Source organism: Vicugna pacos, unplaced genomic scaffold, assembly GCF_048564905.1.
Source record: "Vicugna pacos unplaced genomic scaffold, VicPac4 scaffold_77, whole genome shotgun sequence".
Classification (NCBI taxonomy): Eukaryota; Metazoa; Chordata; class Mammalia; order Artiodactyla; family Camelidae; genus Vicugna; species Vicugna pacos.
In genome coordinates, this window is record NW_027328758.1 from 3,929,383 (window position 1) to 3,948,686 (window position 19,304).

The window sequence follows — 19,304 nt, forward strand, 5'->3', positions numbered from 1 at the left end:
GAATGGCAGTGCTCCCCAGAGCGATCCGTATATTCAACGTGGTCTCGATCACAATCCCAGCGGGCTCCTCTGCAGAAACTGACTATCTGCTGCTACAATTCATATGGGAATTCGAGGATCTCAGTAACCAATACGTACTTGAAAAAGAAAAATTTGAGAGGACTTATAATTCTCAATTTCAAACCTTACAACTGTATCTCCAGGTGAGATTAGAGGCCATTGTGAAGTTATTACTGTGTTAATCCTTATTTACTAAATTCTCTACAATGAATATTACTGTTAAAATAAGAAAAATAAAAAGTAAGTTATCCTTTAAAACATGCACACCGATTCATTCATTGGGAAAAAATTATTCTATCAATTAAGAGATAAATATCTATTGAAAAAGGACAACTTAAAAACAAGAGTGCATTTGCATTTTTCATAAATTGAAAACTGAAAAGCACAAAGACGTCAAGTTTCTAGGGAGACCAATGCAACATATTAATAGTTATTTTCAGAAATTCTAATTTAACAATGAAAACTCTGGAAAGGGAAAATCGTGACTGAGAGCCAACTGCAAACACATGGAGAGCAAAGGCCTAGAAATCACAGTTCCTTTAACTCTGCTCCTAACACAATAGGAGAGGAAATTCCTCACTGAGGGGACAGTGGAATCCCATGCATAAGACAGGATACACAGTACAAACTGCACTAGAATTGGTGGTGAATTTTTTAGAAGAATTCTAAAGTTACAAAATTGCTGAAAAACTATTAAAACACTGACAGAAAGATTAAAACACACAGTCATATATATTATATAGAAACATATGTAGTCTGCTCCCATGTTGCATTTAAATACAAATATATTTGTTCATTTATGGGCACTTATGACTTTATCCCTGGTAGAATATTTCAACTAAAACAAATAATCAATATAACACTCCTTTTGTCAAATCTACTTGATAAGTTACTCTGCTATGTAAACATAATGTGTCTAAGATAGATCTAAAATTAGTGAAAAAGACCTTTGTATGGCTTCTTGAACTATTCTCAAAATTCAAAGCTTAATTTTAAAACAGATCTGAACAGTAATTCTATATTACCTTTCCCGTCGTGAAATGAACAACACAGTCTGTTGTCAAAATTCTGTCCTTACAATGATTCACGAGCACCGTATCCTCACAAAACTGCTGGACAGCAAGGCACTATCCAGACACTGTGACCCAACAAATAAAACACAATGAAGACAGTGACCCTATTCTGGAGGGTTTATAGTCTGTGTCAACACCAGGGTTTTATCTGATTGGTTTGATTTGTTGGCAAAATAAAATCAATCAAGTACTTTCTTCTTTGAGCATTCTATAAGTCATGACTCTGCTGTTAGTGTCATGAGCAGGAAAGACTTAAGCATGACTTGATTAGATCAACTAGCAACAATCATCACTGGAGAGTGAGTAATAAAGAAGTTAACTGATAGCAATGCTTCTCCCTACATGAGACCTAAAATAAATCGACACTGATATCCGAAAAGAAAATGAGAATTTGAGGTCCCCAATAAGAAAAAAATCTAACAAGAAATCAAAAAAGTAAAGATTTTTTCATTAACGTTTCCTGGAAAGATTGGAGCATGGTGGTGTTGAGCTCAGATGCTAGGGAAAAACATGAGGGTCTGAATTCCCACAGCACTGGGTAGCTTTGACACTAATATGTCAGTCAAATTCTCTGCATCTCAGTCTCCGATGCATAGACTGGGGACAACAACCGCACCCATCTCCTAGAACGGTCCTAAGAATTAAGTTATTTTATATATACAAGTTTTAATAAAATACATCAGATATTAAATATTACCCCAAAAGCACAAGGAAAAATGAAAACAGAGATAAATTGGAGTTCATTAAACTTTAAAACTTTGCTTCAAAAAACACCATCCAGAAAGTGAAAAAACAACACTCAGGAGAAAATTTTTTCAAATCATTTATCTGATAAGGAATTTGTGTATCAAAAAAAAAATTCCACAGCTCAACAATAAAAAGGCAACTCAATTAAAAAATGAAAAAATAATCTGAAAAGATATTTTTCAAGGAAAATATACAAATGGCCAATAAGCACAATGAAACGGTGTTCAATAACATTAGCTCTAAAGGAAATCAAGTCAAAACAACTAGGAGAAACCGCTTCACATTCACTACAATAGGTTAAAATCAAAAAAAGATTAACAAGCACTAATGAGGACACAGAGGAAGCAGAGCCCGCAGCCATTGCTGGTGAGGATGTAACACAGTGTGACCACTTTGGAAAACATCCTGGCACGTCCTCAGAGAGTTGAACATTTGGCTTCTGAATGATCCACCAATTCTGCTTCCTGGGCACACAAGTAAGAGAACTGAAAACAAATGTTAACATAAAAACTCCTACAGGAATATTCACCATTACTTTTCGCCATTAATTTTCAGAGCCAAAAAACAGAAACAACCCAAATGACTATCACGTGATGAATGGGTAAATAAAGGGGCCCAGCCATACAGTGAAATATTATTCAGCAATAGCAAAGCATAGAGTACTGACTCAGGCCACAACATGGACAAACATTGAAAACGTTACTCAGTGTGAAAGAAGTCAGTCAAAATAGACGGTTCCACTTACATGAAGTGACTCGATTTGCATGAAATGTTCAGCACAGGCAAATCCACAGAGACAGAAGAGTGGCTCCCTGGGGCTTGGGGAGGATGGGGAAGTTGATAATGTCTGCTTATGCGTACTGGGTTTCCTGTTGGGGGGAAGAAAATATTCTAAGATTGACTGGGATGCACATTTCTGGGCATAGAGTAAAATCCGCTGTACATTTTAATGGGTGATTTGTATTAAAACTGTTAAGAACAAAAGCACCTCGGATTAGTACCTTCCATAGTAAATGCAAATTGCTAACATTTATTACAGGAAGAAGAAACTGCCTTCAGCATGAAAGCAGGAGATCAGCAAATATTAGTTAACCGAAATTGGACAAGAGCATTTCACTTGAAACTGTTGCTGAGTGTACAAGAAATACTCAGACATGACAAGGAAAATCAGTTTGACATCACGAAGAAGCATTCTGCTTCAAATGCAAATCAAGGATTCGGCAAGCCCAGCTGCTACAAATGACCAGAGAAGAAACCTGGTTCTTAAAACAAGCACCAGAGCCAACAAGGAAATGGTGGTGAGGAAAGCAGGCGGCCTAAAATCTGGAACAGTGTGCTACAAATAATTTCTCCACTGAAAATTCAAAAATAAAATGAAAGTGATGTAATGCTGTGTTGAACTCACGTGAATGGGCTTCCTGCAGTGCTTGACAGTTCTGTAACCCCGAATGACTCAGGAGAATCAGCATGGCTCCTGGGAGTCCCCAAGTAACTGCCCATCAGCACGCTGACCACCATCACATCTGCCAGGGTTGAATTGCAGAGAAGAGAGCAACCTCTGAAAGGCACAGGGAATGTTGACAAGGGAATAAAAGGCTGCGGTCAATCCTGGGACAGAGGCCCTGTGAGCAGAGGCCAGAAGGCTGCAGGTGAACTGGAGTGGCCCTGGGGCAGGAAGGGACCACAGGGGAGCATATCTCAATTATCTCCTCTCTCTCCCTCGGGTAGGAGGGATAAAGCCTGCATCCTTCTCACCTGGAACTGTGGGTTCTGGCTGGCGGAAGTCTTACCGACACGGAATGAATTTCTCAAGACTGTGGAAAAAGGAAAGAAAGCGAGAGGGATTAGGGAGCCAAATCCACGAGTCTCTCAAATGCTCCCATATTTATTGTGTATAATCAAAGTAAAAAGTCAATAACAGTTATGAGATAGTAGGCAGGAACTTGGGGAAAGAAGGGATGAGACAGAGATTGTAGACTCCACCATGAGTACTAAGGCTTAGTTTACCTTTAGGGAAGTCATGGGCTGAGGGGAACAAGATACATTTTTTAGACATGTTCATTACAAAGCAGACCACCAGACCAGCCTGGTCCCTGTTTTGGGGATAATAGACTATCTAACACCACGCAGGCCTGGCGTTTATAGCTGAGGGCCTGGGTCATTGCTCTGCAATAAGCAGTGTGCTATCTATAACCTCAAATATGCAAGCAAGGCATTGTCTCTGCTTTTTATGGCAAGGAGACAGGAGTGAGGATGCACAGGTGTTTGCTTTAAAGCAGTTAATAAGCACATTTTTTTTCTTAAAGTTGACAGGCGGCTGGGATGTGTTACAACTTGTTAACTCAATCATGGGCTCCCACATGGAACCATTATGGAGGACATCCTAGGATGACAAATCCTGGCTCTGGATCTTTTCCTGCCAGCTTCGGCCACTCCAGCAGGGTCTAGACACATCCCTGAATAACGATCCCACAGAACCACCTAAACTCTTAACTCCTGGTGCTTGAAACTTAATTTTAGCTCTACACAACTTAATGTAGAAAAGTTTCAGAAATAAAAGATATTATATTCTTTTTATATCTCATCATAAGACTGATTTTTCTGATTGCTCTAAGCTGCTTCTACATGGTAAAGCACCTAATTCTGCAGGTGAATTCAGTACTTTCCTTTGGGCATAACTAGACAGTCTGGGCTGTCTGACTTCTATTAGTCAAATAGCAATACACTTAATTGATTTCTTTGTTCATCAATTTCAGCCTGGAGGTGAGGGTCTATCACTATTTTCCTCAGCCCACCCTCTACTCTTTTCTCATCAGCATCTCAGGCCTCCTGAAAACAAAACAAAGCATTTGTTTCCCTTCATCTACACTTTCCACAAAGGCAACAGGAATCATCATGCCTAGAGAATGAATTCAACACAAATGTTAAAACAAAAATCTATAAACCTGAAGCAACTCCATCTCCGACTCATGATACACAATGACATGAGAGTAAGTGTGTCAGGTACAAAGCATGCGTGAGCCTGACCACCTCATTTCTATTCTTCAAAGGAAGGAAGGTTTTCGTATTTTTTATTATCATTCTTTGTCATTGTTTCTGATTAAGCCAAAAAATTTTTTATGAAATAATTAAGCACTGCAATAACAGATTTTCGCTGTATCAATTACAGAAGGAATTCAGAGGGGATAGGAAAACCCACCTCTGTAAAAAATGCAAAATTCCTTCCCCTGTTAAGAACACGAATACAAAATGCAACAGAATTCAAATTCTTGTGGAGAGGACAAAAGCCACAGAATCAAAGCAAAGTCATTATTATGACTCAATCCAAAATTCACTGGACAAACATGCTCAATGCATTCAAATAATTTTTAAGGCACACTGCAAACCATTCACTTAATTATCTACAGGCTAGAGGAAGAATTTCCCTCTATAACAGACAACATAAATCAATAGGTTGCCCCACCAAACAAGGAACAAACATCAGGTTTTTTGCAGTTCTGATAAATCAGCAAGTTTTAAAGATCAAAATCCAGAAATTTTAAACATTCATTCACACCAGAATGAATCAAGCACTTAAAAAAAATAAATAACCCAAAGAAACTAAACACATTGATCACGTACCTGGATCAATGAGAAATTCTTGTACAGCTGGAAAAAAAGAACAGTCTATAGACTTATACTTGAAAAATAAAACTACTTTTAAAGATAACTGCTAAAACACATTTCATCATTCATGTTGCCTTGAAAAATCTGAGGCACTTGTCTCTGATCAGAAAAGCAATTCTGAGTATTAGTATGTTACAATTCAGTGCCAGTTTGCTTTAGAAGAAAAAAGAAAAGCTACTGTTTCTCATCTTGCACAAAGTTTAAAGAACCTCCCTGCCTCTATCTCCTCCCATTTTCTAAGCTCATGCTCCCCAACCCTTCTGAAACAATTATGAGAACCTCTTATTCCCACCAATATGCCAAATCACAAAAGAGTATCAATTTATTTGTGTAAATATATACCTACACCTTGAACTGGAGGAGAAAGATTTCAGAAGGCTATATGGAACTTATTGCTACATTCCTGAAATCACACACATACACGTTCACAGAGACACAGACATATACAAACTGAATTACTGGGCACTTCACAAGCTAAGGACTTACAACTTCTAGAAGATAACTTTGTAGTTAGTTTAAAATACAAAACGGTCAGCTTTTGAAAGCCTTGAACATTGCAAAATCATCCAAATATCAATGAGATCCAATTAGCCTTCTCTGTAGAATGTAATTCCCCATGATGGCAAAGCAGACCCTAAGAAGTAGTGGATCCAAGACTCGTGTTTTTCACTAGCTATGATCGTTTTAAAACATGTAAACAGATTTAGAAAGGTATGTCCCTATGACATTTATTCTTATTGAGATGGCATATGTATTCAATTGTCTATGCAGAAAATAGGACCCATGATGGTGTTTAAGAAATATTTTGTGTATTGAAATATTTATTTTTAAGTGCAGACAAGGAGGGTGGGTATTACTCCATTGTAGAGCACCTGTTGTGCACGCACATGTTCCTGGCTTCAATCCCCAGTACCTTCATGAAAATAAATAAATACAAGTGCTTACTTAAAAATAAGAATAAATTTATATAAAAAAATAAATGCAGACTAAAAAGCACTGCAATCTAGGAGCCACAATTATAATAAAAAACAAGTGTTTCTATCAAATATTGACTATATGCCAATCACAGAGACAACCACAAATCACACCTGACAACCATCACGTGTGATTCTCAGCAATCCTACTAAGTAGACACGGATGAGAAACCCGGCTCTGCGGATGAGGAGACGGAGCTCGGAGGAGCCGGGGACACTGACCGTCCTGCTCCCCGTGACACCGCATCAGCCCAGGGCAAGCGCTGACAGAGCTGCACTGAGGGGACACCCAGCTGCATGGAACCTTGGGGCACTGGGGAGTCCTAGAAAATACTCAAAAGTGTTCAATGAAAAACCATCTCAAATATATTACTCTGTGCCCCATCCTCTAAACACAGAACATGTCTGGGACCTTTTTGATGCCTCCGTGTCCTTTCTGCCATCATCAGTTACGTGCCCTCTCAGCGCGACCAGTCATGAACTGGACCCCATACGAAGTGCACTCAGATGGAAGAGCTTTAAAAGCTGTTTTATGAAGTTTGTAAGACTCTGTCTATTCCTCACACAGGCGGTCATCCAGCACTACTCACCGGTGCGGATGTACCACCTGAAATCACACCTTTCTGCTTTTTAAAATCCCTTCATGTAATACAGACTTTTAAACAGCAAAGAAGCAGCTCAACCACAGACAGTGGACAGCTTTTCACCAAATGGACTCGAACAGCACATCTGACAACCTGGAAGCCCTTGTCTTCTATTAAACCCACTTCCAGGTACTTCATCATTTTCGGATTGGTGGACTCGGCCTCTGAATGGCCTACTCAGAGAGATCCCATCCTCACATCCGGGGGTGGGAGAGGACCCTGCTGCTGGGAGAAATCAGTGAGGAAGGTGGACATCCTCCAGCCATTTCTGCACGGGTAGAAATGCCACATGCTCAGAAATTATACCGTCAGCACCCCTGGGCTCCCATGGACTGGTTTCACATTAAGCAAACTTATGACACACTGATGCAAGAAAACCAGAAATTTAATTTATTAATGTAACAGGAGATGTGAAACTACAAACCAGATTGAAATATCAGAGTTCAACCATGAGTACAGATTCTCCTCCACGGCCCAATCTCGGGCAGGCAGTCACATGGCAAGCGTGGACAGAAGCAGAGCAGGAAGGGTTTCTAGATTAACTCAATGGACTAAATTTCTGTTATAAGAACAGATCTACTGCCTGGAAAACAATTAATGCCAATCACGGGGCACACTCCATGGACAGTGGCTGAGACACGACTGTGAGCACCTGTATAACTCCACTTTCCCTGTCCTTTCTGGTCTAACTGATGCAGAGGTACAGAGGTCCAGGGATGCAGATACCTGTAAACACCCAAAGCCCATCCCTGGGAGCCTGGAAACCAGATAGCCAGGATTTAAATCCCAGCTCTGCCACTTACTAGCTCTGTTACCTTGGCCAAATTACTTACCCTCTGTGTGCCTCAATTTCCACACTGTAAACCTGGGATAACAATCAAATCTTTCTTACTCACTTGTTGTGAAAATTGGAGGATTCATTTCTGTAAAACTCTCAGAAAAGAATGTAGCACATTTTTGGTGCCCAACAAATTTCAATTTAATAAGAAAGTGATTTACAAGTCTCCCATCTAATCATCTTCTGTGTTTCATGACTATTCTGAGTCCCAAAGGAAATCCTTATTTCCCCTCTTATAAACTCTTGAGGAGCACCCTTCTGTTTCAAGCCACCACCTGTTTAAACTGAGGGGGGATTCCCTCCTCCCCACTCCTCTGGTCCATGGGAGACTGCTTCTCCCTTCACACTCCTGACCACTGGCCCACGGCTAGCCCTCCTCACACTAACAGATTGAGGTGTGAGTCCGGGGAGACAAGCAGGGCATATGAAAGCTTTCCTTCCCCTCCAGTGTTGGCCACCCTTAGGAAGCAGCCGGGATGCTCAGTTCCATGGCAAGACAGTCCTGTGCATTATGGGTCAGAATCTCTCAAGGGAATGCTCGCTGTGGACCAGAGTTACCTGGGACTGCGTAAGTCTCTAATTCTGGGACATAGTGTCATGACACTCACTCTCCCACAGCCCTGAATTTCATGGAGAACGTGGCTTCATCAGTAATAAAGGAGACATTTATCGCCTGCCTGTTCTTCTTTGTCATCTCTCAGTTGGCTGCTGGACACAACATGTGTATAAGTATTGGGTCCCCTTAAGCCCCAACATATATGAAGTAACAAAAATTCTGTGGCTTAACATTGGTTCAGGGCGACTGTGTAAATGTCCTGACTCTGCTGATGCTAAATTATGTGTATAGGAACTATGGAACCTCCTCAAATATCTTTCATCATAAAACCAGCTTTTCTTATTTTCCTGTTTCTCAGTAATTGCCAAAGACTATCAAATGATGGCTTCACACCAAATAGCAGTTAAGATTATGAGCCCTCTTGTCATACACACTGTGCTAAACACTTTACATAATTTCTAATTCTCACAATTCTACAAAGCAGAAATGAGTGTCCCCATCTCACAGACGAGGGAAAAACTCAGAACGAACTGACTCAGGATCACGTAGCTCAGTGGCAGCGCGTGCACGCAAACCCAAGTCAAAACACCACACCCCTTTGTATATGTACCAAATCTCCTACCACCCATTGACACACAGCGGTGGGGATAATACTTAGGGAACTCAGTACACTTTTCAGCTTTAAGGTGCTCCAGAGGCCGCTTCTAGCTCTTTTATAAAATCCCGGCTCACTGGTTTCTAACACTGCAAGAAAAGTCCGATGTTGCAACTGTTTGCACAGGAAGTCTGAAATGTTCACAGCGAGATGATAGAATAAAACTAAGACATAAGCAGAATAATAGTTCCAGGTAGTCAGACATAATGGACATTGTGCTACCCTGAAGCATTAAGCAAAGGAATCAAAAAAAAAAAAAAAGTTTAAGACTTCCTTTACAAACAGGAAAGTTAAGACTGTAAGAAGGTGCAACAGCGCCACCTATGGCTTAAAAGGCCTTCCTGGTTGCCTGGAAAGGTGCAACACAAAAATTGCCTGTGGATCAGAAACAAGAATCAGATAACTAAAAGCTTATGTAGTACATACTGCTCTCCTAGTCTTCATGTCTTGCACTGTAGCAAAAACCAACAGACCTGTACTAGGCCTATATTCATAAAAGTCATGTCTGTATTTTTCCAACAGGAGGTAATCTAAGTATCTTGCAAAATACTTCTCAAAGAGCCAGGAAATCATAGAAGTGTATTGAAATACAAAAACATTTATTTACATATTAAAACAGCATGAGCTTTTTTCTATTAAAAAAGCTGACATGTCAAATCAATGTTTTGATATTTTAAAACCTATTAAGAGTGCAGAAAAATAAATCAAAATTTTCTTTAATCACAAAAGAGAGAAGCTTATTCCCTGAAAATGATCAATGTGGATTTTTCTAAACTTAATGCTTCTGGTCAGAGTCCTACGAATTTAAATGTCTGAGTGTATAGTTACACGGCAGCATGAACACTGAGTTGTAACAATACACATTCTGTGTAAATAATCTTCAAGGTCGTCTGCTTAAGTCAATTTAACTAGTCCCTGTCTCAATAGAATGATACAGATTTCATTAAAACTTCATACTGCACGCACACACACACACAAAACCCTGAATCCTTGTTACTTTAAGCCATATTCATATATATCCATATTGAATATGCATCAGAAACAAGCCACCCTCTTTAGTATTCACAGTTGATCCTTCTAAACTATCTGTCATTGTGACAGCACATTTTTACTAAGCAGCTCTTGGATGCTTTGTATACAAGGCGTCTACCTCTCACAGTCAGACATGGTAAACGGCATCACTCAAATTTCACAAATGAGGAAATATACTTAAGCCATGGAAACAACGTACATATTTATCATCAGGAAAGAAAAGAGTAAAGATTTTACTTTCAATATGCACTGACAAACTTTTCCTCCATACTAAGACTACATACATAAAACAAATTCAGTCATTGTAAATTATTCTGTCAATAAACACCACTAGAGAAAAACAAGCAACATCATTAGCAATGATTGGACTTTCAAAGCCCACTCCTATTTTGCACTATAATCATTTTTAATGTTTTGTTTTTAGTGCTTACATAGCACTAATATAAAGAAAACATAAACTATTTAAGTCATTACCTGAGAATGCAACATTTGTGAAAATGTACAATTTTAATTTATGCCGCTCTGTCTCACATTCTCACTGGTGTCTCTCCTTTGAAGGCCTCATCAGGCTGAGATCGCCAAAATCGGTCATTTATGGACTCACAGGAGTTCGGGAAACCACTCAACGGGAGGCTGATCAGAGGAGAAATTGAGAATGCATCCTGTGCAGCCTGGGTTCCAGCACCGAGCTAGGCACCGCCAGCTGCGTTTGATTTGGGACAAGCTGCCCACCTCTCAATCCCTCAGCTGCAAAAAGGAGACATTGATACCTACCGTCAAACACCTGCTTTGAAGTAAAACATGAGAAAAACAGTTTAGCCTTTGGTAGGTGTCCACTCACAGCAAGCTTGGTCATTATGATGATGAGGATTACTTTTAATAAGTTAAGCTAGACCAAAAATTAGAAATCACCATAAAGGAGAAACATTTTAACTCAATAAGCATTTCCTTTTGAATGGATTGATAAAAGTTCTAATGATTTTTTTAATAAACCAAATTTTGTCCATTAATTTTAGATTTACCGGTTTATGGACAAGTCTCCAAAAAAAGAATTAGAGGCCTCTAACCTCTGAATACTAAGAAAGTAAAGTTTAAAACAATTATGGGGGAGAGTATACCTCAGTTGAGAGAGTATGTGCTCAGCACGCATGAGGCCCTCAGTTCAGTCCCCAGTAACTCCATTTAAAAACTTTTATTTAAAAAAAAGGAGAATTAAAGGAAAAAGATGGAGGACTACAGAATTTTTTTAGAGAATCCACTCAGATTTAAGATGGGGAAAAAATATCCATTTCTCACAGGAAATCTTGAGAACTATGTAAACCGGATCTGAGTTGTCTAGTCTTTAACATTATTCATGAATTCATATTACCAAGTCTTAAAACTACCTGATAACCCACAGTGGTGATAGTGATCATAAAACCTGACAATGCGGATCGAACTCCGGCTAGGACTGCTCTGTTCTGACATCTCTGCCCCTGAAGCCTCACCAGGCTGAGAGCACTAAATTTTGTCATTCATGAGCATCTCGTGTAAGTCTTCCACTTGTGCTTCTCAGTCTCCTCTCACCAGCCCCTCTGAGGGAAGCACTGTTATCATCTTCCCCACACGCAGATAAGGTCACTGAGGTACAGAAACTAAACCTGCTCCAGGTCACATCGGCATTAAAGGACGTCTGTATTTCTGCTGTTTTGCGGTTGACAAAGGAATCTGAGATATCAATACAAGATAGACTGTTAAATAATCAAGTCTGTCAGCTCTTCACCTCAAAGAGCAGATACTATAAATTCCTGATGTAGGATGAGGCTGCTGCCACAAAATGACTCAGCTAGAAATTAATATCCAAGATGAAGCAGCGGATACACATAAATATTCATGACTGTCAACTCCTCTCACGGGTCTTGGCCCTTCACTGCCTGAATGGGGGTGAAATCCCCACCCGTGTCTGGGAGGGTAGCGCGGCTCTTCCAAGTCTCACCCAGGCTTCACAGGCTGTTTCCCCCTACAGACTGTCCTAAATGATTAAAAAGCTCACAAGATTTTTACACCAGCCAAAACTGAAAGACATTTCTGCATATGGAGCACTTTCTCAGGCTTAAACCATTTTTGCCTACACTCAGCAAGGGGGAAAAAAGAAACATGACTCTGCAAAGTCTCTTAGCCTTACCACTCACAGGAGTTGAATGGTCTCAGCACAAGATGACCCTTCACATTACAGGATGAGAACAAAATAAAGCCGCCCCAACAACAAGCACTCCCAGAGACAGCGCTCAGCAGTCTTCTGCACACTCACGGTTGTGCAGCCCTCACCACCATCTATTTCCAGAACACTTCATCACCCCAATAGAACACCCCTGTCACTAGCAGTCACTCCACAACCCCCCTCCACCCAGCCCCTTGCAACCATCATCTGCTCTCTGCCACTGCATGAGCCAATTCTGGGCATTTCTAAGATCACTGAAATCAACAATATGTGGCTGTTTGTGTCTGGTTCCTTTCAGTTAACGTGCTGTTATCAAGGCTTTCCCATGTTGAAGTGGTATCAGCATGTCTCTTTTTTTTTGAAAATGTTAAACTTTATTAGAAGGTGGTAAATACTATCAAAAATAGTAGAGTGGGGTATAAGGGATGGGGTTTCAAAGGGAAAAGGCCGGGTTGAGCAGTCAGGGTGGACTACCCAGAGCAGATGGCTTTTTTCATATTCCCCTTTATTTATTTTTTCTTTTTTATTCACTCTTATGTCTGAATAATATTCCACTAAATGGAGATACTACATTTTGTTCTTTCATTCAGCAGCTATATATGGACGAGGTCCAGAAGAATGAGTGTAAGTGGTGGCTAGCAGGGATGGCATTTAAGCAAAGGGCAAGATGTGCTTTCAAAAAAAAAAGTGAACAATCAGAGGCACAAGGAAATTCAGCGCGTTTCTGAGAAAGTGCATGGTTGCTTCAGTAGGACTGCCATGCAGGGCTGTGGGGGATAGTGACAGGAGACACAGTGAGGGAGTCACCTGAGAATATTCCCCACTGCAAGCAGCTCAGCCAATTCTCCTCCCTCATCCTGTGTTTTAGAGACATTTTTGCTAGCTTTTCTCTTATTTCAAGTAACAGTACTTTAGTTACACATCTGATCATCTGCATCAGACCACATTAGCTCCAAGCCACAGAAAATCATTCACTGACCGGAGCAGCTCCAAGACATAACATTGATGGACCAGGGAGTCCTGCAGCATCCCATCCTGCAGGCACAAACCACACATGTTCCCTGGTGATGTCCGGAAAGTAAAATGCATGGAAATATCTCACTGCTGCTGCACGACATCTGCCCACAAATTGCCCCCAAATCATGCTGGCACAGCACTACTCAACCCTCGCACTACCCAAAAAAAAAAAAAAAGAGAGAGAGAGAAAAGAAAAGAAAAGAGAAGAAAAGAAAAGAAAAGAAAAGAAAAGAAAAGAAAAGAAAAGAATAAAGCTAAGAAAGCAAATTTAGGCTCTTCCATTGAAAACCAGCAACCATCACTGCCAGTATCTGAGCTGGAATGATCCTGACTTCAAAAAACACTGTGCAGTTACTATTCAAATGTGACAGACATATATGTATTTCACTTAGATGATATTACAATAGGATTTTTCTTTTCAAAATTTCCAGTTGCAACAATAGCACAAGAAAGTTTATGTTTCATTTTTTAAAAAAAATCAATTATTTTCCACTTTGTTAATTTTGAATCTATTATTATTTTATAAAGGGAGCTATGCTGCAGATTATAAACCAAATATCTGGCTTCTGCAAACAAGACCTATATGACTTCACTATTTCAGAGCAAGCTTTAATGATGCTTTCAAATTGGGGGCGCTCACTAACAGCTCTTTAAATACTGTCAAAGATGTGCTATTATGTAATGCAAAGGGTCTACCTACACATCAACTCAGAAACCAAAGAAACTACACGAAAGCCTTAGTTTATCATTTTAAAATATTCCTATTATTTTGAATATTAAATTTCTTAAAAGATAAGATATTTTTTGAGAAAGACATCAGTTGTATTAAATTTCCTCTCACCAAGAAAGCAATCTTTATCAAGAATTACTACCCCTATGAAAATCCAAAAGACAGGACGTTTCTAGCTAAGTTAACTTACAGATCTCAACACAAGCCTAAATCCTATCTGCTCTCACTTGAACGAGCCCAGCAAAGTCCTGGGCTACTCTGGAACTTAGCTCTTCTGTTCCATATGTTGGCAGAGCTAAGATCATCACACAAGGCAGGGAAGGAGAGAAGAGGTAAGTCCACCTGGCGGCCTCCATCTGTTTACTTCCAGCCACAAGGTGTCGCTAGAGCGACCCCGCTAACAAGCCCTCCACACAAGGAAACCCGGCATCCACTCTGCCCCTGCGGTCCCCAAGCAGTCCCGACGCCCCTCTCCCACTGGTGGCCTCCGAGCCTGTGAATGGTCTTCTAATGACCCTCCCAGTTGGTGACACCCTCCCCCTCTTCCCCGCTACACACACACACACACACACACACACACACACAGCCAAGGCAGCCTTCCCAAAGCACAAATTTGATTACATCTCCCCCACTTCAAACCCATCAGAGGCTCCCTGGTAGAGTTCTAGCCCCACCCCCGACCCTGCTTGTCCATCCTCACCTCAGTACCAGGTCCCCAGTGACCTCAGGGGCCCCGTGACCTGCTGCTACTTCCCACTAGCCTCCAGGCTCATTTTAACTGTTTGTCAAGGAAGTCTTCCTTCCCTCCAACCTCCGCACTTTGGATTAGGTGCCCTGCTGTGTTAATAAAACATTTTAATCTAAGTCAACTTCTGACACTGCTAAGCTCTCAAGAAGCAAGTACATTTTGCTTACTACTGTAGGTCCACCCCGTCTCCCCTAGACACTCAGAATTGCGTGTGTTGTGAATAAAAGAATGAAGGGGTGGGACTCAAAAGGACAGGCAGAGCTGCTCTCCTAAGGGTCACTTCCTGCTGACACCCTTCACTGCCTCTTCTGTGTCAGTTCTAGTAAAAACCAAGCTCCTCCAAAGCCCTCCACCCCTAGGCCCTCTCCAGTGTCCTTCAAAGCAGGGTCACCCACCACCCTGGACCACACAGGGCAGTCTCCCCGAGTCCTCACCCCACAAGCCTCCAGGCCTCTACCCAGGCTGCTCCTGCCACCTGAGTCACCCTCTTGATTCCTTCCCCTGGCTGACTCTTACTCTGTCCTCAGAACTGAATGTAGAGCCAATTTCTTCCAGGAAGTCCTCCCTGATGATGTCCTTTAGCTCTTGGCTGGCTCCATCTACAGCAGCACTGCTTGGCGACCAACTGGTATTTGTCCACCTGCTCCTATGAGACCATGACCTCTTGGAGGCCACGTGGGAAAAAGGAGTGAGGTGACAAGAGGGGTGGGAAGAGCAAACAGGAAAGTCGCAGCTCAAGTCCCAAATTCAAGGATTCTATCTCAGATAAAAAGAATAAACTGTTTCATACGTGTGTCATTTGGCTATGATTTTTGTGGCTCATGGAAAACAAGAGCTTGGTGTTCAAGCCTGAAATCCAAGTTACATGCAAAGAAATGTATATATTCATATCCAAAGGAAACCAGAGCTGCTCAACAACACTTTGCAGTTAAAATCCAAAGGAACTTTGATAAAGGCAATCTCCCTCTCTCTCTTTATTTTTATTTATTTATTTTTTTTTGGTATCATATAGTTTTAGAAGTATTTGTATAACTAAGTGATGGCTACAGCCTATGATTCTGCACTGGAGTGTTTGGGGCTAAGGAAGCCCAGATTACATGCACTGTGTAAATGCAATCACACCAACACAATGACAGGCGCCCTAGTGGCTGAGCTGAAGTTCCAAAGCAGAGAACCTTATGTTGGAAGACAGCTCTCAGTAGAAAGTAAGAAATGAAATGTTCTGTACTCAATCTCATTAGCTTTATGAGCCATTAACAGATAGTATGTCTTGTCTAATGAAACCCCAAAATATATTGTCATCTTCGATTTTCTCCATCTGACTGTTTTATGCTAAATTTGGATATCAAACCCTCACTCCATACGGAAAGCTCAGGCCTTAGCTGCAGCACAGTTACATCCCGTGGAAGAAAGCCGATCAAGGGAGAACAGGAGAGTTTCCCTTCAGAAGCTGCTAAGTGTGGTTTTGCACCTGTATGTCATTTACAACCACGCCATCGTCAAAGGAGTAAGACCTTACATCTGTGGGGCAAAAAGCACTGCGGTGGTTCTGAACCATGAAAGAACACTGAGCTTTGTGCAACAGTCCTGAGGCACTTAAAGCGTACTTTCTCTGAAAGGCTCCGAAACTGACTCACTTCACCATTTCAGGTACAACCGGAATTAGTAGAGAGAACATGCCCTTGAAGTCTGACAAGGCCCTGCTGGAATCCTGCTACAGCATTTACTAGCTGCTAAATGAACCAATTCCTTAAACCTCTGAGGAGGCTTCCCAATCTTCAAAACGGGGCTGCCACCGCCCACTTGGGAGGCATGGATGTGAATGCAACACGCAAGTAGGGCGGCCGACTGGTACGTGACACGGGGCCTGGCTAGTTTCCCTCCGCTGCCCTTCTCCCCCTTTAAACTTGCACTGTTCCCCCTGGTAAGGGTGAAGCCCCAGGAACAGACTGCCCGATTCTTCTGTATATCCCCGGATACATACCTTACCCTTAGGAGGTCAGAAAAACAACTGCCTCCTCCCCAGTCACTATCAATATTCTTAAGAGTCTGGGTTTTTTTAACTCTATGTTTCAGGGAGACTATTCAAGAATTGTTCAACCACCGTTCTCCAGGTTGGCTCCTCTCCCAACGCCCATCCCTTCTTACCTCAAATCTTCTGTCTGATTGCCTTTTGTTCGTGGGAAAGAGAGTCCGCTAGGGTGCGGACTCCCTAGGCCTCCCTCCCTTCATCACAGGAGAGTGTGACTACATTCTCCCAACTCCCCACTCCGACTCCAGCTTCTGAGGAGTTTCCCCTTCTGGACCCTGCAGCCTCTGGATCGTCCCAAGACGCGCACACGTGGCCAAAACCCTCTCTTCAGATTTCTTCCTGGGTGGGCCTGCCCACCCCCCAGAACCTTAAGGATAAATGCCATTGCTCTGAAAATCACAAACGCCGCTGTCTGACACACCAAAGCTGCATGGTCCGGGCTTTCCTCCAAACCAGACACAGCCCTGCCCCCCCTCAGACACAGTCTGCACCTCTTGAGATGAGCTGATCCACTTGCACGGCTGTGAACACCAGCTAAGAATGACGAATCCCAATGTGTATCTCTAGTCCAGCTCCTTCACCTGAGCCCCAGGCTCATAGACACGAGTGCCTCTTGGAAGTCCTAACTTGGATGACAAATGGCATCTTAAAAATGCCATATGTCAAAAAAAAAAGGCCTTATGTCCACCATTTACTCTAGACTTCGATTCCTGGCAGGTACCTCCCAGGCTCCCCATTTTAGTAACAGCCCCAGCACCCACCTAGGTGTTTGAGGTCACATTCAATTTCCACTGTTCCCTCCACCTGGCCCTGCCCTGGAATCAGTCTTGTTATTTCTGTCACTAAGCCAGTCTCAAGTCTGGTTCTGCAGGGAGCACGATGGAAACCCACAAGCTCACAGCAAGGTGCACTGAGTCACAGTCCTCCGAAGGGAGTTCCCTGGAGGGGGAGGCATCTCCTGCTGCCAGTCACCTCAGAAGGCACTGGATTCTCACAAAGAAGGACCAGAAGAAGGGACTCAAGGATCTCCCGTGATCTGAGGTTTGAAGGGCCCGAGGTCTGGGGGAGCTCCTAGTTAGCTGACACTCCTGTCAGTGAGCAGATGAGGATGGTAGGAACCCAGGCAAGTCTTTTCTCGCTCCGACCCCTTTTCTCTCGGGAGCCACGGGAAAGGCCAGTTTCCAGGGCACAGACCGGCCATCACAGATCCCAGCCTGCATTTGCCAACCCAGACAGCCTAGATTCCTACTTGCGACCCTTACTTCTGTTCTGTTCCCCCCCAGAATGTGATGGACTCTTTCAGAAAGTCTGGACTGTCTCAAGCGAGACCAAGTCAGTGAAGGATGAAGTGTCCACATTTGGACCAGAGCATGAAAGGAGAAACAAGGCCTCATGTCCAGCATGACGGTGGTGGCCAAGCCCTTTCCCTGGGTGAGATGAACCAGGGTCGGGGTGAGAATGCAAGGTCCCTTCACGGCTGACAGGGGTGTTGGAGACTCACTACCGCAAAATAACCACACGGCCGTCAGTGGTGGACATCAGCTGCAACAGACACAGAGTCAGCTATTTACTGCCAAAAAGGGGTAAAAGTAAAGGCCGGTGCAGGGAGGCCTGCACGGCTGCTGAGGCAAACCACAGACCCGGCTCTGAATGCCCACTGGCTGAAGCAGAGAGGAAGCTATGGTCCCATTTAGGGGTCCCTGTGTCCACCAGATCCAAGTGAACCAGCTCCTTAGGACAAGGCAATGTTTTCCTGATACTTAGAAAAACCAGTCTCATAAAGGGAACAAAAGAGTGGCATGGTTTTAGGCCCGCTCCTGCCCCTCTATGAATGCAAAGTAAAGTAAATGGCACTGGGAAGGTGAATGCAAAAAAAAAAACCAAAAAACAAAAAACCGGTGACTGCTTCCTCCAACAGCGTCCCCTGCAGCTGCTCACCCCCGAGCCGGCCACTTCCTCACCAGTGACCGCCGGCCAGGAAGCGCCGTCACGCACGTCACACAGCGACAGCCAGGAACCGTGTGCCGAGCACGTTTGTGTAAAAGCCAGAATCAAGCAAGGTGCTGCAGATTTTGACTTTCCAAGTTTAAATACTCCATGAAAAAAATCCCTCAGCAGCCGCCTAAATCAATTCGCATCTCACTTCTTCAAAACAAATAAACAAAATTAGTAAGAGAGCATTTGTTACCAAATATAAGGACGAACTAATAGGTTCCTCAAAGCAAGGACTTTAACATATATCAAACTCCAGTGGGTGATGTGCTAACATAGCAAAAATTCCAAAAAAGTAGAAAATAAGATGACTAGGATAATATACGAATCATGGCAACTG

The 19,304-nt window shown here is 42.3% G+C and overlaps 1 protein-coding gene across 1 annotated transcript in view; it reads right to left on the bottom strand.

Moving 5' to 3' along the window:
- Positions 1-2,122: 2,122 nt before the first annotated feature.
- Positions 2,123-19,304, bottom strand: part of LOC140694672 (uncharacterized) — a 117,577-nt gene continuing 100,395 nt past the window's right edge. Inside the window, exons 14-18 of the mRNA XM_072957815.1 lie at positions 5,502-5,528; positions 3,636-3,694; positions 3,286-3,403; positions 2,626-2,749; positions 2,123-2,365 (exon numbers count right to left, since the gene is read on the bottom strand). Of these exons, the coding sequence (XP_072813916.1) occupies positions 3,398-3,403; positions 3,636-3,694; positions 5,502-5,528 (92 nt within the window). The 3' untranslated portion in view covers positions 2,123-2,365; positions 2,626-2,749; positions 3,286-3,397. The remainder of the gene's footprint in view (positions 2,366-2,625; positions 2,750-3,285; positions 3,404-3,635; positions 3,695-5,501; positions 5,529-19,304) is intronic.